This window comes from Embiotoca jacksoni, unplaced genomic scaffold (assembly GCF_022577435.1).
Source record: "Embiotoca jacksoni isolate LCO1_2020_lvr unplaced genomic scaffold, fEmbJac1.0.p SCAF_11, whole genome shotgun sequence".
NCBI lineage: Eukaryota > Metazoa > Chordata > Actinopteri > Embiotocidae > Embiotoca > Embiotoca jacksoni.
This window is the reverse complement of record NW_027185241.1, coordinates 2,645,227-2,666,866: the sequence shown is the minus strand read 5'-3', so window position 1 is coordinate 2,666,866 and position 21,640 is coordinate 2,645,227. Positions and strand designations below refer to the sequence as shown.

General features: G+C 40.2%; 1 protein-coding gene across 1 annotated transcript; it reads left to right on the top strand.

Annotated features, from left to right (window-relative positions):
* Window positions 1-9,934: 9,934 nt before the first annotated feature.
* Window positions 9,935-21,590, top strand: csf3r (colony stimulating factor 3 receptor). Its single transcript, XM_069142116.1, has 17 exons — window positions 9,935-10,003; window positions 13,162-13,267; window positions 14,062-14,136; window positions 14,327-14,623; window positions 15,524-15,656; window positions 15,805-15,971; window positions 16,840-17,009; window positions 17,142-17,292; window positions 17,584-17,666; window positions 17,814-18,021; window positions 18,122-18,310; window positions 18,542-18,643; window positions 18,920-19,066; window positions 19,146-19,286; window positions 19,375-19,471; window positions 19,560-19,638; window positions 20,331-21,590. The coding sequence occupies exons 3-17, from the start codon at window positions 14,073-14,075 to the stop codon at window positions 20,811-20,813; spliced, it is 2,511 nt and encodes an 836-aa protein (XP_068998217.1). The 5' UTR covers window positions 9,935-10,003; window positions 13,162-13,267; window positions 14,062-14,072; the 3' UTR covers window positions 20,814-21,590.
* Window positions 21,591-21,640: the final 50 nt, after the last annotated feature.

The window sequence follows — 21,640 nt, the reverse complement described above, 5'->3', positions numbered from 1 at the left end:
TGCTTTAGAGTCCATAGAAATGTCCGCCAACACAAGACCAACACCGTCACTTTGCTGATGGACACGCCACCACCACTGTTTTAGACTGTTTGAATGTGTGTTTTTATCAGGCCTGTGTCCACGAGTCAAATAGAAAAGTTCAACCACAGGTCTAGTCCACCCTTGACAGAAGACAGATGGTCTTGGACGTGCAGGAGCAGAGGATTAGGCCTGTGGCTTGATTGAGCGTTGGGTGCCACTTCTTGGCATCGCTCTCCTCTGGGTGATACCGTGGCAGGAAAATAGCGTGAGCTCCCCCAGCCGAGCAGGTATTCACATCTTTGGTCTCACCTCACCTGCAATTTGAATTCCATTACTTGCCGTGCTACGCTTCATATAAAGCTTGTGCCTATTAATTACCAAACTATGGGTTCAGGGTAAAGGTGAACGTGCAATTACAGAATTAAATCAAGCCCCTGTTTAGCTTGTCAGTCCTGACAGAAATAATTTGGGTGAATTATTAAATGCTTCCACTGTGCTCAGCTGCTTCACTGTTGCCTCACACATAACTGGCTGCAGGAATCCAACTTAAGCTCTTTTCTCGCAAAAATAAAACAGTTAATTTTGCTTACTTAGTCGTACTTTTTAAACCGTAAATGTTTGCGTGAAACATCACAAAAACTGCTCCTGCTGTATGTATGCTGCCACGTGTGCTCTGTTCTTTGAACCTTTTAATGAAAAAGGTCAAGTTTAATGAGATCAGTTTTAAATTTGTGGTGATTATGGTAATCATGAAACTGTATATCATCAGCATTTTTTAAGGTCTAGTAAATTAAAAGTTTTAATTAACAACCTGTTTGGATCATATGAAGTTTTAAGGTGATGCTATAGCTGCACTAGGATTGGAAAGTAGATTTAATTTCAATGACATGCTTAAGTTTTGTTCTTTTTTTTGTTCTTTTTTTTTTTTTTAACCAAGCCTTGAACTGTTGCTGCTGCTTGTAAATAAAGGATTGCAAAATTACAAGTCGGTACGAAATTGCACTGAACCATGCATGACTCACGCTACCATGTTTAAATGTGTTTCACTTCTCTAAAATGAAAACTGTCAAAATGACTTGTTTTGTTCATTTCTGCTGTGAGCAAGCATTTTTACTCATTTCCAACAATGAAGCAGTTTGCCAGTGGCTGACAGGATTCAGTGGTTGAGATTTGGTCTCTCTGACAACCAGCTGTCTGTAATTAGTAAATCAAACCGGGGTGAGGTTTGAGGCAGTCCGAGTGGCTGCAAAAGAAGTCAAGAGTGATAAGTGTTTCAGTAATTGTCATGAAGTTTATGCTGACATAACTGCAGGAATGTGTGTACCTCTGCTGGTTCTTCTCAGGTATTGTCAACCTGAAGGGGTTTCATGTGGTTAAAAAAAACAATCAGAGCTGTGCTTTCTGGCTTAGTCTTCTTTTTTTTGTGTGTCTTTTGCAGCAGTATTGTGCTCCGCTCTGTGTCAGCTGGAGGTGTGTATTGTGCTAAAACAGCAAGAGGTATGTAGTGTGCTTTGATTGATGTCACTGCTTTCTTATAATTACCAATTAATGGGTATATTTGACATTTCAAAACAATGAAAAAGCAAACAAGAGAATAACTACAGTTTCAAAATATTTGTGAATGTTCTGCTGCAGCCCGTGCAGCTACCTTGGGATTGGATTATCCTGGAGTCCATGGAGCCCCTAATTTCTTTGGACCAGCTCACCGTGGAATGCACCCTCAACCGTACTATAGTAATGATCCTGAACTGGCTGAGACCAAATCTAACATGGCCTCCTACAGACAAAATCAGCCAGGAGGAAGCCTCTTTGATGACACAATCCATAACCAAGCTCACCGCAGGAGTTCTGACAGATTCCTACAGAGCCAAGGTACTTACAAACCAGCTCGGAGTGCGTACGGCACCGACCGAGTGCTCAGCCTTCCCAGAGGACAGTTCGTTAGTAACCACGAGTCCAGTTTTGAGGAGGTCAAGCATGTTGCCCTACCAACACTAGCTGAAGCCACCGGCCAGTCTGACCTTGTGAATGGGGATCCTCAAGGTCGCAACAAGCCGCTCTCATTTGTCTACAATGAGCACGACCTTGTTGTTGATGAGTCTGCCCCAAATAGACGTGGCATGTCTCTGATTAGACTCCCCCTGCCCCACAGCAGGGGTCATGGCACCTACCAGAGGGGTCTAACTGGATATAGCATGGGAAGAGAAGTCCCTGTCCTCGGTTCGTCTCGCTTCATCAACAAAGGCCGCGCCAGAGAGATGACGAGCCGAGGTCCTGTGTTTGGTAGGACGGAGAGGGTTAGGTTTCCTGTCCGTCCTGCTCCGTATCTGCACAGAAGCCTCTATGTCAAACCGTTTGTTAAAGGTAAAGCCGCTCTTAAACGTCTGATAGAACCAAAAAGAGGTCCAGCTAATGGGTCGGTGAACTTCAGGACCTGACATTCAGCTCTGCTGTCTTTTCAGATTAGTGTCTTTGTGACATGTTCCTGAAGTTAACAGGAAAGCATTTTGTGAAGGAAAAAAACTGTATGATTCAGAATCTGTTTTGTGGTTCTTTATTTTTCTCTACTGAAAAAGAGAGAGTCCAACTTCTGTGTAAAAGCTCCTGCATTGTTGCTTCCTCACCTGTAACACCAAAAAAGAAGTGGCATCATATGTTCTTTCTTGAATATAAAATTCATAAATGTTTATCACTCTCAGTGCCTCTCCTTTTTCCTCCTCCTTATGAATGACTAGATGTTACCAGAGTGCCATCTGTTGGTTCTAATGGGTACAGGTCCTGTTGGCTCACATTGTCTCACACAGGTGCTGCTTAACAGAAGGTCAGCCTTTGACAAACCCCATAATCTGTTTACAATCTGTTGTTTGCAAGTAGTACTAGTGGTTATGCTCATTTCTCCAAATAATGGTGGGCTGGCATTTCTAATAGTAGAAAATGGCTTATTAAAATGCAGGTTTACATTTTGTATTTGGTTAACTGTGTGCAAGTATTGCACATTTATCTTTCAGAACTCAAACTAAAAGGATTTTTTTTTTTTTTTTTTTTTTGTCCTTGCACAAGATTAATTGAAGCAAAGCTTCACTTTTCCCCTTCTGGCTTTGATTGCTCACGGATAAAGAGTCTCGGTGTGTGAAATGGTAGGCGGGTAAGGTTATCCACTAATCAACCCATAAATCAATCAATCAGGAGGCAAAGAGGGAGTCTGTTATGAGCACTCATGCAGAGCATGGAAAAGGAAATGAGTGACAGAAGAAAGCACAATCAACTGTTTATGGGGAGCTGGAAGGAAGAAAGGCAATCAAGAGTGGCCGTACATCTTGGCGGATGTCAGGGTGGGCAGAAAAAAAGAGGACCATGCTGCAAGCACGGAGTTTGAAGCCCACCTGGAGACCATGTATTTAGTGGTGTCAAACCTAGAAGTAAAGCATTAGATATTTTGATCTCACGGTGTCAGAGAGAGAACACTTAAAAGCAGGTTTGAGATAGTCTTCACTGTCAAATAACGCTACACACACATGCTATGATACCCTGCAGTTGTTTACCTCGATTAATAACTTTAGTTACAGTTTTAAAAATCAAGGGGAATGGGGGAGCAGGAGGCAGAAATCAACTGTATGTAAACAACAAGTGGGCTGCTGAGATGAACCTGGACTGTATTTAATGAAGCAAGAACCTATCACCAGCAACTCTGATATTATGTCAAAACATACAAGACTTTTCAATAAAATGATAAATACATCAGACTGAATCTCTCTGAATCTGTCTTCATACACTGTTTCACTTAACTTTTACATATACAAAAGACAGCAGACACCCATCCACACTTGAAAGCGTTACAGCCAAGTGAAATGATTTGCAGCACCTTTATTAATTTATGTTGAATTATGGTAATTTTAGAGGCCAGATTTTTGTGATGTTGTACTTATCTATTGTTCTTATTTATTCAAGGAAATCACCACCACAACATCTATTTTTCCAACTGTCGGATTCTTCTGTCGCTGTGACGTGGTGGGCGTTGAGGTCCTGTGACAGACTTAAATGAGCACCTCCTTGACAGTCTCAACAGCAGCCTAACAGGTACTTATTGCATTGGTACTTTTGTATTGAATCATGTTTCGCACATTTTCATTTGTACACACATTGTAATTATCTGCACTGCTGAATCCACAGACTCTTTTCCTCGCTGACTTTACCACGATCCATTGTGCATGAGGTTTTGTCTGCAAACCAGATAGCCTTGCTTGGAAAGTGCCTCACAGTCTGTGCTCTTTATTATGTTTGCTATAGAGGACATGTCTGCATGCTGGAAAAATGTGCACACATTGAGGTTCTTTATTTCCCCTTACTGTACTGAACAATGGCAACTTTTGTGCTTTTATTTCTTTAATTGGCGAATGAAACAATGAACTTCTAAATAGCTTTGTAGCTAAATTATCAGCTCTTGGGTACATTTAGCAATGAACAGCAGCAAATAAGAAATAACACTGCAGACAACGCAAACAGAAGCCACAGCAACATTTGCAGCCCTCAGGTTCCTGTTGTTTGTTTGAGTTTATCTTTAAATAAAGCTTTAAATCCTGGTTTCAAATATTGGAACTGCCTGCGCGCTGGCCCCCTCAACACAATCGAACAAATTTCTTCAAAAAGTCAAACGTTTTTGATATGACCTATTAACTGCATACATTGTTGATGGTAATACAGTCAAGACCAGCTGCTGGTTTGAATATATATGAATTCTGCAGTGGGGTGGTCCGATGTTTGTTGGACTGTAGAAACAATATTTTTTTACCTTCGCAAGTCAACACCAACTTTCACCGGTCTGAATATGTTCATTTGTATCAGCAGTAAACCTTTACAGAGCTACTACAGCATGTAAACCACATCCTGCATAGTTTTAGGACCTGAGACCTGCACAGTTCAATGAAAACAAAAAAGTTTAGTTGGGTTCCTTCCGGTGGGATACTATAACAAATATAACAGTAAAAATTTGCTGAATCTAGGAGATGAATCTGAGAAATCAATTGTTCTAACTTTTCTTTTTGTGAAATAGTTTCACTTCTTCAGGTCACTGAAAACTATCAGCTGAAACAGTCCAACATGGGAAAAATTATCCCAAAAAGATGTGAATTTATTTTTCAACTCATAACTCAAAAAAAAAAAAAGAAAAGTTTGGAACCACTGGTCTATTTCACTTTAGCAAAATCTTACAATATGTCACACACATGCTTTTTGACTTTATACTGCCGAATAAATCCCATCACAGTTTCACCAAAGCTCTGCCAGGTCTCGGGTGTGTTCCGCTACGTAAGCTGTGACATGCACCTTTCCTAAAGTATAGCTGATTGTCCTCCTTTACACCAGCTCAGAGAATATGGTGGTTAATAAGAATGGGTAGAGGTGCTTGTGTGTTTTGTAAAGTGTGTATTTCCTTCTCGTGTTTCTTCTCCCCGCCTCTCGTTGTCCCGCACGAGTTTCACAGTGAGCCCACTATGGCCTGCCAGCACAACTGACCTGTGGTAAGAGGGGAAATCAATAGTCAATTCCATTTTTCAGCCCGCTTGTGTGACAGGTACTAGATAGGAGTGGATTGGGTGCATGTAAGGAGCGGGAGCGGGAGTCGGAGCTTGTCTGACCCTCTCCTCTCTCTCCCTGTCTCACACACACACACACACACACACACACACACACACACACACACACACACAGTGTCCTCACTGGCTCACTCGACCAGCACTCACGGTGGACACAGCAGTAAAGCGCAAGAGGCCACACTCCTCAGTGCAACAACTCATGAGTTATCTTGTGTCAGTACCATGAGTGCAACAGACTTTTACAATAGACTGCATTGGTGTGCATTATACACATATGGCAGAACACTTCAGTACATATGCCAACTGCATCCACATGTTCTTGTTTTTATTATAATGGTGACGATAGCATCTGAAAGTCATGCACACGCTTATTCCACTTTGCCACTTTTCAGAATATGTAGGTTCACCATCTGGGAGTTTTCATGATGCGTAAAACTATTTAAACACGTATAACGTGCAATCAGTTAATCAGTCTGTCAATCAGTCAAATAAACAATCAGTCAAATAATTTATTCAAAGTGTCGACTCAGCAAGCAACATTTTCCCATTACAATTTACAGTTATATAGAATGCTTAGACCAGATAATACCGGAAGTAAATTAAACAATAAAAGTTAAAGTAGGACAACCACATTAAAACATCGATGTTAACATACAGAACATACAGCAACAGCTACAGTTATAATATTAATTGAAATGATTTGACAACCACATTAAAATCAATGTTAAATGTTAGTGACATGCATTAATGCCATACAAATGCATAGAGAGCAAAATAATTCTTCACAGCAGAGCATGCAGGCTACACTAAATAAATTATGGTTGGACAAGATCACTGTGAAATGTATTTATAATTGGCACCTTAAAGTGTATCTATTATTCATTTTGTTCAGAAATCAGAACATATTTTATGAAGTTTTTGTTCACAAATTTTCTTTTTTCTTAACCACAACATTTTAGAAATTACACTTTGTTGTTCAAACCCTGCTGATACTTTGATTAATACAGTTTTTACCCATCACATTTTAGACCTAAAACTATGCTGTTGTGCTAAATCTGTTCATCTCATTTATGTTTTTCAATGTGATGGCCAGATTTTCCCAACGAGGGTAATTTATCTCATGAAGCACAAAATTATACAGTCATGAGAAACAATAAATACATCCTGGTATTTCTTTACCTATTCAACATATTTGGACAAGCAGTTGGTCCTCTTTGAAGTGCCTACTGGTAAAGATGATATACTTCAAACCACAAGAAAAATCTGTTTTTCAATCATGTATTCAACAAACATATGAATAGCAGTAATATTCTTCTGTGGCCTCGGAACAGAGTCGTGCCCCTATTAGCAGAAATAAGTTATTGTAGGCAGTTTGCATAATCGTCCACTACTCTCTGACATTGACTTGCTCAAGTCTTGACCCGTCTTCCATACAAAATTCCTTCAGTTGCATAATGTTTGAGGTTTTTTTTCTTGACTGGTTTGCCCGTTTCAACATTTAATTGGGATTAAAAGATTATTTTTGGCTTGGCCATTCCATAAACCTCCATTATTTCTTCTTGAGCCACTCAATCCAGCTCAAAGATCCACTTCCCGTTCAGCTTCAACTTTCGGATAGATGGTCCGAACATAATCTTCAAGCACTTTTGATATGATGCACAATTCATAGTTGAATCAATAACTGCAAGCTGGCCGGGCCCTGAGGCGGCGAAGCAACCCCAAACCATCATGCTTCACGGTTAGTGAGATTGTTCTCCTGAAAAACTGTCTTTGGTGTGTGCCAAACATATCGCCTGTTAATGCAGTGAAACAACTCTATCTGTGATTCGTCTGTCCAGAGCACATTATTCCACAAGGCCTGGTCTTTGCTTGTATGTTCACTGGCAAACTGTAGTTGTGGTCTGGCATCAGTAATTAAAGCTCTGTTGTGGTGATTGAAGGCTTACATATATCACAAATTATCTTGCCTATATATGATATTTTTCAGGTATTGTTAGGGAAAGAAAAACAATAATTTATTTATTGATGCAATCAGAGTTTTAATTGATAGTTAAAGTCTGCGTATGGCAAATTAATTTGGATTTACAAGGCTAAATGTGCAGTAGTAGGAGGGCTGAACAAAAGGCAGGTCATATTTTTGTGAATGTAAGCATTCATGATTAGCAGAAGCCATGATTACAGCAGTTGGGATTGCAGTTAACAACAGTAATTCCCTGTACAGCAAGCTGACAGATATGAGATGATATTTCCAGCAGTGACTAATTTGGGGTTATTCACATCTCTAATGTGAATAAGAATCTAAAGACTAGACAGCGTTCTATTAAGTACAGTACAAGAACTGTAATCAAACCTCAGTTCAGCTTTGCTTCGGGGCCCTCAGCTAATTTTACTGCTCACTGAGACGTACCATGTAATACCCAGTGGATGGAGGGCACTTCGTTCATTACTGCTGATTAGAAGAAAAGATCAAGCAAAATATGTCAACTCATGATAACCAGTTCATGTATTTTTAATTAGTGTCTGCTTTTCTTTTCTTCCGTTGATTCCTATTCAAAAACCTACCACTGTGTATTTAATTTCTCCTCCAGCGGCCTCTTGATTAACTGTTAGCATCCATTATGCTTTTGAGGGCAGCGGAGTGACCGGGCCAGGATGCAGCTGTTAGATTAAAAGTTGAGTGGGTGAGCTGACTAGCCTCGCCTCGCACGCCATTTGAAGTGAGGCCTTAGCCACGGAATCATTTTACGATTTAATAAGCTAATAAACATGATACGGCAACTAGTTTCAAGTGCCCTTGGGGAGTGGGAACAAGTCGAGGGGGAGGGGGGTTAAGGCACAGTTTACAATCCCATTTAAGAGCTTGTTCTATTAAAGGCTCAGACAGGCTCAGAGAGGGAGATGACTGCATTTTGAAGCAGCCTCGGTGATACATCAGATCTGCTCCTTCAAAGGTCACACTCAACACAGAGGGGTCAGCCCGAACCAGAGTTATCACATTCATATTGCAAGAAGGCTCCCTGGAGTCATATTGGAGGGCATCTGACAGCTGCCATATTAAAACCTTGTGAGGAAACCATTGAATGAGGTTGAAATCCCTCTATACTGTCATGCAAGGAGCAAAGCCAGGCACCTCACCAGTCCACAAATTGAAATTGAATTGCTTTGAGTTGAGAAGTAATGACTGTTCCTATTGCTACATCAACGATCACAATGCAATATTTCCATCCGTTATCGCGTCAAAGCATGTAATAAAGCTGTCAGTCCACTAGAGGATACCGTGTTAGTGTCCACCTAAGCGTGAAAAGTACCCAAGGTCATGTGGCAATTTACAAAAAGTGACAAAGCCCAAGTAGGAAGGCCGGTTGGGGGTGGTTGGATGCATCAAACCCAAGACGTTCTATATTTTAAGTCCGTGAGAAAGCCATGCAGGTTTCTTTCAAGAAAACTTTTCCTAACCATCTGCTTTTGGTGCGTAGCCCCAACCATGTGTTTTTTTTCTAAACCTTACCACGTGGTTTTTGTTCAAAAAACATAAAGCTTGGGACACACTGCCTGCCTGGCATGTGCGTTACCTTTCACATGTTGCTCATCTACACTTTGTTGCGTGTTATCCGCACCAACTGTGTGTCAGCAGTGGTGCTGCGGCTGCAGGCAGTAACATTGACTAAATGGGTTTCTCTTTGATAACGGCCATCAATGTTGAATGTTTGAGGTCCGACAAGTGATGAGTTGTAACCAAAAAGTAGGCACGTGATTTTTATTCACCCTCGTACAGAGCGAGACACACAGACACACACAAACACACACACACACACACACACACCGAGACAGAGGTGCGATACAGAGATGGAGGAAATGCAGCACTGAAAACCCCGCCCTTTAGCAACAGGTAACGCAGACGCCACGCAGGCAGTGTGTTCCAGGTTTGAGGCTCCTAACTCTTTATGCCTCGGCGAGGCAAAATGTAACTGAACTGGTAACCTGTATTCGAATGATGGGTAAATTACACACTTTGGCATGATTCCAGGTTGTATGTTATGACAGAATATTAACACCCATGCTGTAAAGAATGTGTTCCAGATTTAAACATTTTCAGTTTAACTATTGAACTCCTTTCATTAAAAAAATAAAATGAAATAACCCCTGAATTTAAACACCCTACTTTCCCTTCCCATAACACGGCGCCAGCAGTCATGTGTTAGTTCCTGGAAAATAGTGAAGTTTCACAAATTCAAAACAAGGATGTTGCTGCTGTTGCTGCTCCTGCCTGGCTAACACATACACACACACACACACACACATCCTTCAATCTGAGCTGCGCTGTTTCATCTGGTGCTATCAGAGCTGATGAGAGCCTCTTGTCTTTCTGGGTCTGCTGCAGCTACTGTGTGGTGAGTGGCAAGCCTCTCTGATGGGCTCTCCTTTATCTTCACATCAGGCGATTTGCTGCACCTTTCATTTTGATACTTGTGCCAGATTGAAAAGGAAAACTTTTGAATGACACCGGATCAAGCTGGACAGTTGAATCCTCAGTTGTTGACAACTTAGTTTAATTTAATTTAATTTGTAATTTATTTGTACTAAATCAGCTTTTCAAAAAGGTAGGATTAAGTAGCATATATAAAGATAAAAGTAAACTGAATGCTAAAGACGTGTAAAATTAAAACATATTGGAGCCGTTCTACAGAAGCCTTTTCACCTAGACCTTTACGATAAAAACATACAGTAATTTTATTTTTATTTCATGTCAATATTTATTTTGACAGTTACATCAGTTGTTTGATTGGGATCATTTTCAGATCAGAGTATGACTGTGGAAGCAGTGTCAGCATGTTAAAGTATGGAAAAGATTTGTTTTCTGATCCTCCATTATAAAAAAAAAAGACGTGAAACAGATTGCTTTTCTTCTTCTGAGATTTTAAACTATGGCTTCCGCAAAAGGTCTAACGTCTGAGATTGAATTTTATTCCCAACAAATGTCAACAAACAAAATCAAAAATTGATTCTTTAACTCTCTTAAATTCTGTATTTAAAACACAATGCCTGGTGTGAGAAATAAGACCAAAAAGAGGAAACAGTGGTGAGCTTGTCATTGCAGCCTGTCAAGGATATTGCCAAATCCTGAAAGTGGGTGTTTTGTAACCCCTAACAACAACGGGAAAGGAAATGTTCGGTGGCTAGAGCGAAACATTTCCTACATATAGTTTCATGGCTCAATTGTGACACAAAAATGAATCCCGATAACATATTTGCATCTATATGTTGGGAACATAATTGCCCAATACACACAGAATAGCCTCACTTGATTGATGCTGTCTTTAGTTTTAGTGTGTCACATTGCATTTGTTGACAAAATACACTCCAAGTTTAATACTCTCTCCTGCCCCCCTCCCTTGCTCCCCCCTTCTCTGAATTGCCTTTTGTCAGAGCCACAGGCAATTACCTATTAGTAGTAAGCAGGAGTTCTAAAACGGAAAGCGGGGGAGAATTGAAGCCTTTTTGCAAACTGCTGATAAGAAACAGGGAGAAATTCCATTTCTCTCTCATTGCGAAACACAGACTTCACCAAATAGTCGGTTATTGTGGACTGAAGGCAGCGATCTGACAGTCTGAGTGATAGTTACAAATTATAGAAATCATAACAGTTCCTCATCCTATGGGGTTGTGCAATTAAACAGTCTAGACATAACTGTTCAGTATGTTGTTCTGGATCTGAAATACTGAGAAAAGAGGATTAATGGGATAACAAATATTTTCAATTTGTGTCTTTAGCCTCAAGAATTAGTTGAAATAAACTATCCCAGAGTCTGTCGATAATAAAGATGAAGATGGTGCCAACATGTTGTAGCCTGAGGAACAGTGGAGTATAGATTCTTCAGTTTATCTCCAGAATCAGGCAGGGAACCCGTGACCGACTGTTACTAGACCAAAGAAAGTTTCTTAATGCTGTGATCTCACTCACTGGTCCTGTGTATGTGTGTATGTATGCGTGTGTGCTGGTGTGTCACGTGTACGTGTGTGTGTGAGCGTGTCTGTGTGAAATGTATCTCTGATGGAGAAATCGATACGCGTCTTCTGTCACACGGTCAGATGACACACAAGAGCTGTCCTCCCTGCTGCGGTCTTAGTAGCATTTCATGATTATGCATTTAGCATTTGATGATGTTATCAGTTAGCACAAAATAATGAATTCTTCAGGCTCGATTCACTGGAGTGACAGAGGGAGATTAATGATACTTGATTCGATACATTAAATCACACTTAAAATGTAGGTTTTACTGGCTCTTCTTGGCCTTCCCTGAAAGAGATGTTGTCTGGGTGGCAGCATATGGTGCTCCAAAATCTGTTTAAATTGTTTAGCATTCATGGTTCCTTCCCATATGTGAAAGCTACTTATGCTATTTTCACTAATGAACCCTCATGTCATCACAGATGCTGGCTTTTTAACTGAGCGCTGATAACAAGTTGGGTCGTCCCTCTGCTCTTTAACCTGGAAGACGTGGCGTCCATGATTTCCAAAAAGAATCTAAAATTTTGATACATCAGACCACAGGACAGTTGTCCTCTTCACCTCAGTCCATCTTAAAAGAGCTCGGGCCAGAGAAGGCTGCAGTGTTTCTGGATCATGTTTATATACGGTTTCTTCTTTGCATAGTGGAGTTTTAGCCAGCATTTGTGGATGCTCACAGACAATGTTTTTTTTAGAAGTTTTTCTTAGTCCAGACAATGATTTAAATTACAGATTTGTGTCTGTTTTTAATGCACAGCTGCCTGAGGGCCTGAAGATCACGGCCATCCAGTATTGGTTTTCAGCCTTGTCCCTTGCGTACAGGGATTTCTCCAGATTCTCTGAATCTTTCAATTATATTATTGACCGTAGATGATGAAATCCCCAAAACCTTTGCAATTTTACATTGAGGAACATTATTTTTACTTTTTTTTTTCACTATTTTCCCAGGCAGTCTTTTGCAGAGTGGTGAACCTCTCACCATCTTCACTGCCGAGACTCTGCCTCTCTGAGATGCTCTTTATATACTCAATCATGGTACTGATCTGTTGCCATCTGACCTAATTAGTTGTGAGAGGTTCCACCAGGTGTTTTTTTTTTTTGGCATATCACAACTTTTCCAGTCTTTAGTTGCTCCTGTCCCAACTGTTTTGAGACATGTTGCTGCCATCAAATTCCAAAAGGGCATACATTTTACATAAAACCATAACATTTCTCAGTTTCAACACTTGATATGTTGTCTTTGGTCTATTTGCAATTAAATATGGGTTTATGGGATTTACATATCATTGCATTCTGTTTTTATTTACGTTTTACACAGCGTCTCAACTTTTTCAGAAACGGGGTTGTCTAAGCAGAAAAACCTGTACATAGCCATATATACATTTGTACACAAATGTATAGTGGTGTTTCACAATTGATTAATTTATATGTTGTTTATTTTCAAGGCAAAAGTTGTTGTCCATAGTTTTTCTGTTACTCAACTGATCTATTGATGGTCTTGGCTTTCTTTCACACTACTCTGTCTCTCCTTTTCTACAGCACAGAGACAGTCATGCTGTGAAGGCATGTCTGGGTCTTGATGGCGGTGCTTTATGAACCAGGAACCAGATTTATGTGAATTTTAGACTTCAATGCTCATGTAATGGTGAGTATGTCAGTCCTTAAAATCCTTTTTAAGTTCACCTCCCACCTGTGCTTGTGTGACATGAGGTTTCAAATCGTTCTCGAATTTAAGAAAGAGGTTATTTACTTAATATCAGAAGTACAATAGATTGAAGAATTGCTTCCATCTGCTTAGCCTACCATCTCCCATCTTCTGCTTATTATACATGATCAATCAACTATAGAGTGAATACCCAACAAGGCTTGTTACCTTCTAACAACTGGCAATTACCATTTCCCCAACTCCTCAGAGGAGTTTTATCCTTCTAATTGAACAATGTAAGAGGAGAAACATAGTAAACAGCTACTGGTGGTATCTATTTATTCTATCCTCAGAGAATTTAAATTTAATTTGAATCAGCTAGCAGTGCTCTAAATGTCACATCCTTTGTGTAATCATGTTGCGCAAATGTGGATCCAAGCTGCCATGAATGTTGATTTTTATTTTTCCAGAGAGTGTCATGTGTCAGTGTTCAGATTTGTTCTGTATGTGCTCTACAAACACAGACAGAGCAGATTTTTCACTGCTTGAGCTCCGGAAAGCAGCAAATACACACTGTCTATCTTGAACCATTATGCAGTATGTAGATCCCATCCAAACACTTGAAACACCGCGGTGATGATGTCTTTTGAAGCGACACGCATTATCACTCTCAATTCCTGCCTCACACAATGCAGCGTGGCGCGTGGAAAGAAAAGGCAATTCAAATATTGTTTCGATAGGACATGAAAGTTTGTAATTTACATTTAATGCATTTCATTTTGGCTGCCGAACAGGTTTTGTCATCATGATATCCACATGGGTGTCAGTGATTGTCATGCTGGTGGTGTTTGTGGATGGAGCGAGGAGCGGTGAGTGTTGGTCTCCGACTGAAACAGCACATTTTAAATGGAAATACCTAACCAACAGATGTTAAGGAAATCAGTGTTATATCTTTGCTTCCTTTGCCTCTGAAATTCTGTCCAATGAAAGACTGGGCATTTAGAATTAACGTCCTCTTCAACATTACAAGTTCAATTGTTTTTCATTTTTCATTTTAAGGGAATGACATACAGCCGTGTGCGAGGGTCCAGACGTCCAGCTCAGTGGTGCTTTTGGGGTCACCTGTCACAGCCACCTGTGTCATCAGAAATGACTGCTCTCTGGTCATCCGGCAAGCTGTTCATATTGAGTTGCGCCTCGGCGACCGCCTGATTCCCAGCAGACATGTGGCCAATGAGAGCTACATGGTTTCCGAGGCTTTTATATCAAGCTTCAATCACACCAGGGCGTTACTCACCTGCTGCATCCAGGCCACTAAGAGTCAAGTGGTTGCGGGAGTTGAGATCAGAGCTGGATGTGAGAAAGATTTTAAGTTATTTGGCTTGTTCATTCAGTGATCGACTTGCATGTGTTACAGGTTAATCTGTCTCCAGTTGAAGAAAACGGACATGAATGGAATTATTTGGTACATTGTGAAGCAGTAAACAAACTTTTAATGGGTTTGTTGAAGCTCAGTGTCAAAAAATGAGAGAATGGAAGTTGAGTATTGAACTTAAAAAATAGAAGTAACCTTTCTATCAACCAGTGTAAGATAGCTGGCAAACTTGAATAGATGGACAAATACATTTTTAGAAGCTAAAACAAAAATTGCATCAGAAGATAAATGCATCATGTCAAATAAAAGATGCACATATCAACTTTTTCATTAGTAATGTTTCATACAGTACAGCAAGAAAACTGCAATTTCTTTCCAGGATTTAACTGATTTGCATCACCATTTGCATTTTATTTTAATTACATTTATTTGTCAGGGGCTGTGTATAAAAAGCATCCAGCAAAGAGAAAAGATGTGTTGTTTCAGATTTAGCTACAAGCTATTTTCCATCTGCAGTCTTCTTGCAGGTAGACACAAACAGCATCGCTTCTACTAATGCAACTAATTATGTCCCACACATAGTAAACACTAAATGCAATCATTAAACTAAACATAGATAGAAATTTCCATCATACACCTGACCCTAGCCAATGTAAATACTCTCCCCTACCTGACTCCCATACAATGCACAGAGGCTGCTGCAGTGAAGTGTTATTTAACAATAGATCCACCACTAGTCCCACAGAACCTCGGGTACCAGTGGGTCAAATCCACAAGTGTGGCTGGGAAAATGCGGTTGTATAGACAGTACATGAATAAGACCTTCTTCAACAGCTCTATTTAAAAAAATAAAAATAAAAACCTTCACCTTTTTTCTTTAGATCCACCAGAAGCACCACAAAACCTCAGCTGCCAGACAAACCTTACCACTCCGAACACCCTGACCTGCAGCTGGGACGCTGGGCAGCAGGAGACCCACCTGCTCACCAAGTACACCCTCCATACGGAAATATGGTAACTCTGTCTTTGCTAGGAATATGCTGAAACAGTTGCGAGAAAGCAAACATCATGTTGGTTTCAGAAAAGTTTCAAACGTCATTTACAAAACATGTCTGTGAGGTTACACAACGGCGTTTCCCACATTACGCTTTCATCATTTCAGGGACTCGAATGAGAACCACACTTATGAGCTGCCACCAGGAGTCCATTGCGTCACCATCCTTCGCTCGGACTTTGTTCTGTTCTCTGAAATGAAAATATATGTGAAGGCTGAGAATGATCTTGGAGAGGCAACTTCAGCACCAATCACTCTGGAGCCCATTAGTGCAGGTGAGAAACATGAAAACTGAAAAGCCAATTGTCCTGAACAATAATTGTACTCTAATTTTCTTTCACAATCTAATGTCGACCCAAGTTATGTATCTAATCTTTACATTTGAGTCTCAGAGCTCAGGATCTCGCAAAATATGTAAATATCCAGCAACAGAAGGTTATTATGTTCACAACGCTTTGTGCTGTTTGGGGGATTCTCGAGACTCAACATTTTTTAATCCATCCAGATGAAAATAGTTCTTCTATTGCGCATTAAAAAAGACTTTTAACCAGTTTTTCTCCATTGCAAAATATATGTATTTTCTATACAGTTTGCCAGAAATTACATTATCTACTACGAGTTTTGCGCGATATAGGGTGCATGAAATATTATTTTGTGTGAAAATTTAAAATAATGCAAAGTAACATAAATATTGACATGTATTCCCCTGAAAACAAAGCCTTTTGTTTACCTTACGTTTAAATGAAGTACAACCAAACAAAGAGGATTTTGCAGCATCTGTCTTTGTTTGGATTAGGAAAAGGTGGAACAAGAATTTTTGTTTTCATTATTATGCCTCAGGTGGGATTTTGTTTTTCATCCTGATGGTTGGAAGAAGATTATGGAAATACCTTCAGGATGACAAGAAGGGTTCTCCTGTGTATTCCAAAGGTCATGTCTATGTTTCTAATAGCTTGATAATCATCTTTGTGACCCTCAAATAAAGGTTTTGCACAAGAGGTACAAAATCTGTATCTACAGGTACCATGGTACTGGTGCTCATAGAGAACATGAATATATGTTTATTTCTGCACATATTGTAAAAACTATATAATAAAATAAAATTCAGTGGGAGCTTCTGCTGATTTGACTGTTTTATTTCAGCTAAATTTGATCCACCTAAGATTCTGAAGATTCAAGCGGTGCCTAAAAGGTTCGGCTGCCTGAGGCTGAGCTGGAGCTTGTCCAAGCACCAAGTCTGGATGCACTATTACCGTCTGAACCTGGAGGTCCGATTGAAAAGTGTTGACAGAAGCCAGTGGAGTGAACGACCAGTGAGCGCCTATAATTATGTCTCCTAACATTTAACCCAGTAGCTAGAAGCATCCATACAGGAGAATACCCCGTCTAATGTGTATATGTGCAGTCACGTTTGTATGTATTGTGTGTTCTGGGGCGTGTTTCAGATCCTTGTGAGCCGTGTCAGACAATCCAGACCTGTGGACCACTGTCGTCTCCTTCATGGGACTAAGTATTTTGCCCAGATTCGAGTCCGGTACCAGCAGAGCCCCTGGAGCGAGTGGAGCAGCAGCCAGTCTGGAGTCACCTTGGAGACAGGTAGGGCTGAGATCAATTCAAAGTGACACAATCAGTCACTCGACCATTTTCTAATCTATTGCCTTTTCTTCCAATTCCAGCTCTTTTCAATATATGCTAATGTCATGTTCTGCATCTCCCATTGCGTTGCTCTATCGCGCAGGTTGAATGGATATATTGAGTTTTGTCGCACTCTCTCGCATTAAATCCATAGACCTGTCTTGTATGGAAAAGTTTTACTTTCTGAAGAGTGAGAGGAGAAGTGCAGGCTTTTGACAAGCTGCCGCGCTGACAGCCTTCTTTCTTTTGCAGCTCCCACTGGACGCTTAGACTCGTGGATGAAGTTATCGAGGGATCACATGCTCAAACAACTCAACATACACTTGTTTTGGAAGGTACACACATCACACATATTGCTTGACACCTGCCACAAACTGATGTATTTTCTTTCACAGTTCTCGTGGAGTGTGTGAGGTCTGCCCTTAAAACACCTTTTCACATTTTTTTTCTTTTTTTTTTTTATTTTTTTTTTACTGTTTTAGCCTTCGAAACAATTCCGTGCCAACAGCCAAAATGTGTCATACATCGTCTCCGTGCAAAAGCTGCCAGGTGAAAAGGGGAAGGTGTGCTCTACAAGAGGAAATTACTGTACTTTCAAGGTCCCTGGGAGAGCAAAGAAAGTATATCTGAGTGCTGTAAATGCAGCAGGGAAATCCTCCCCCACTGAAGTTCGAATTTACCAACCTAAAGGTAACTCACATCTTCACAAAAAATAGCTTCAATTGGTTTAGAAAAAGGCTCAGACAGTGCTTCACGGACAACTTGCACGATTCTGCTTTTGTGTCTGCAGCTCGTGGTGGGCTATTAGATGTCACTGCCGTTCCTTGTGATGACATCTCACTGATGGTTCAGTGGAGAAGTGTGGTTACTTCCGATCTCACCGGTTATGTGGTGGAATGGAGACCTTTGTTAAAAACAGGCCTCTCCGATATCCTGTTTGAAAATGTAGACAAAAACCAGTCCAGCCTCATAATAACAGGTATGTTTCCTAGTATTTGTATCACTTGTTTTAGGATCCATGTGCTTCTGATTTTGACTCACCTTTTATTTGGTTTTCCTAATCGGGTGATCATCCTTTACTACAAGGATTCAAACAATTGCGCCGGTGCAAGATCTTCTTTTTTTTTTTTCCTGTGCACAACCTGCCTTTACACACAGTTGGGAGCATGTGGGCACTGATCCACTCTAACCTCTTCACTCTCATCAATAGGCAGCTTTGAGCCCTACAAGCCCTATGGGATCTGTGTATATCCTAGGTTTAAGGATGGGATAGGCCTTCCTCAGACTGTTAATGCCTACTTGAGACAAAAGGGTAAGTCACCAAAGAGACAGGGAGGATCACACAAAAAGCAAAGAGCAGAGTCAGGCCACCGCAACTTTGAAGAAGTGAGAAAAGAGTTGCCACATGACTTAAAAAATTATATATTGTGCAACCTCTCAGGGAACAGCTAATATGTAATGGAATAACGCCCTCTCGTGGGCAGAAATGAAGAAATATTAATTGGCCTCCACACAGCAGCTGTTGTATAGAATGTCAAATTCTGATAGCTTTCTATAGTTGTAATAATGGTGATATTTCTTTTTAAAGCTCCATCCATGGTTCCAAAACTACAAATCAAAAAGACCTGGAAGTCATACATTGAGCTCACCTGGGATGAAATACCCTTAGAGCAGACGAATGGAATTATCCAGAACTACAAAATATTCTACTGGGTTGAAAAAGGATCCGTTCACAGTAGGTCAAAGACCTTAATTTTACCGTTCAAATATTTCCTGTGTACCTGATTCTCTCTAATGTCTGACTTTTCTTTCAGTTGTAACTGCAGACCCAGAAGAGAGGAAGGTGATCTTGGAAGACCTCAACACTGTGTCTCTGTATGAAGCTTTCATGATGGTTAGCACGTCTGGTGGGAGCCTGAATGGGTCAACAATTCATTTTGAAAATGAGCCCTCCGGTTGGTATAATCATACAGACACAGATGGCCAGAATGTGTTTTTTTCCAATCCTATGTGAGAATATAAAATGTGTTTTTCCTTACTCAGATGCAGTGGAAATTGTGTTGATTGTAACTGCATCTGGTTTTGGACTGTCACTGCTGATCATTGTCATCATCCTGACTTGTTTCTCCAAACACAAACGGTAAAAGATCATGGTCACGCTGTCTTAAACTGTGAGGCTGTAATGTCCTTTATTCTCAACACATGCTTTTCTGTTTTTCTATTTCAAGGCTGAAGGGGCATTTTTGCCCAGTTGTTCCAGATCCAGCAAACAGCAGCATCAAAAGATGGACTTCAGAATCAACCCAGGTGTGGAAAGCTGCAATCTACTGTGCATTTATGTGTTTTATTTTGCACAGTTTTTAGATTAAAGTTGCATATTTTTTATGTTAACGCAATGGTGTGAGGTTATTGCATGTAAATGAACATCTGTTACATTTAAGTGCCAAGTGGGCTCACACAAGGCTGATTAAGGCTAACACAGCAATATAAATCTGTTTGTATTTCACAGTAAATAGACTTTTTAAATCTGGTGTCTGGTGAAACATTCCCCCATTTGCCAGATGAGTGCACTGAGCTCTGCTTACCAGACTTACACCAAGTCAGCTAATTTCTAGTTTAGCTCTTTGCTAACTTGAATGGGCATGAAATAATGAAATAATGCGGCTCATCTAGACTTTCCAAATTTTATCGACCAAATGGATCAAATAGTGAAACAACAATGTCATTTCATAGGGGGTTGTGATGCCTTTTATTTCATTTATCCACCATGCTACAGCCACAACAGTAGCGATGGAGTAGGCTGAGGCAGAGCCTATGACAAACGCACGTGGACAGGGTTTATGTAATTATTCTCACTGGCAGAAGGGGGAGACAAAGTTCTGCACTGCAGGTTTAACACTGTGTGTATTGTGGGAGGAGATCTCACAGGGTCTGTCCTTATTATTGTCATTTAGCAACAAATTAAAGACATTAATGATACATTTATTTTCCTTTCGCAGGATACATATCCTGCCTGGGACAATGAGGAGCCCAATCCGATATACTTGTCCCACCTCAGCTTCCTGGATCTCCCCCTGAAGTTAAACAAAGTGGAGGATGATCTTTGGGTAAACAGTGCAGAGGACACCAGTGACCTGGGAGAGTCTATTTGTGGGTCACCGTTCATCCCCGGATACTGTGGTTCAAACAGCGACTCTGTTCCCTATGCAACTGTGATCTTCTCTGGACCGTGCAGCAGCCCACCACCCAAAGATCCTCACGTCTACCTGCGCTCTGAATCCACGCAGCCCCTCTTGGAGGCAGAAGAATCCTTCAGTCCAAAGTGTTATCAGAATATGTCGACTCACGGGATGCTGAGGGAGCATTGTTTTTTTGGATCCTGCCATGATTCTGTACCAGAGGATGAGGCAGGTCCAGTCATTGTTTGGGATGACTTTCCTTTTTTACAAGCATTAGCCATGAATGATACTCAAAATAATTAAAAGTGCTCTGCTGATTATAAGAGTAACTGCTGTTCAAGATATTCATGTAGATTTGAGTTTGTGTAATGATCATACTTATTGTGATTGATTGATCCAGCATAGCACACAGCTGTAAATGCAAGCTAGATTTAAAGTTAAAATCACTTTGAACTGAATGATTATGATGGTCATGCTTTGTCTGTACCATACTTTGTAAACTCATCACCTCTTTAGAAAATGAACTTTTTTACATTAAAAAAAAATAGTTTTTTTGTTGTTGTTGCGGGTGTAAACTATCTCAAAATGACCTTTTCTGTTTTGTTTTTTGTTTTTTTTATAAAAACATTACTGGCCTGTGTTTGCCAAGAAAGTATTTCTATTTAGATGATAAATGTGATTGAAAAAGGAAGAAGAGCAGCCCAAAATTTGTAGAGAAAACAGGCATTGTAAAATCAGCACTCCTCAAAACAGCCTGGGCATTTTCAGGTAAAGCGGGACACTTTTTTGGCACAAACTGCAGTCCAACAAGTTGTGTTTTTTTCCTGTTTAAAGTCCTTAACATGCCTGCAGTGAAGTATCTATCCAAAAGGTTTCATAACTTTAATTGAGTAGAGTGAGACAATTTGGCTGGTCGAAAATGTGATAGGCTACATTTAAAGCTACTCGGAAATGACAGTGTAATCCAAACTTCTTTATAAATCCATTTAATTTTATAAAAATCTAAATATTGATTTAAATTCCTTGACATGAAAGCTGGTAAATGTAACTATCTATATATTAATAAAATCATCACTAACAAATGATTATATTCTGAGTATGTTGTTCTGAATTATTTTTTTGTAATTGTC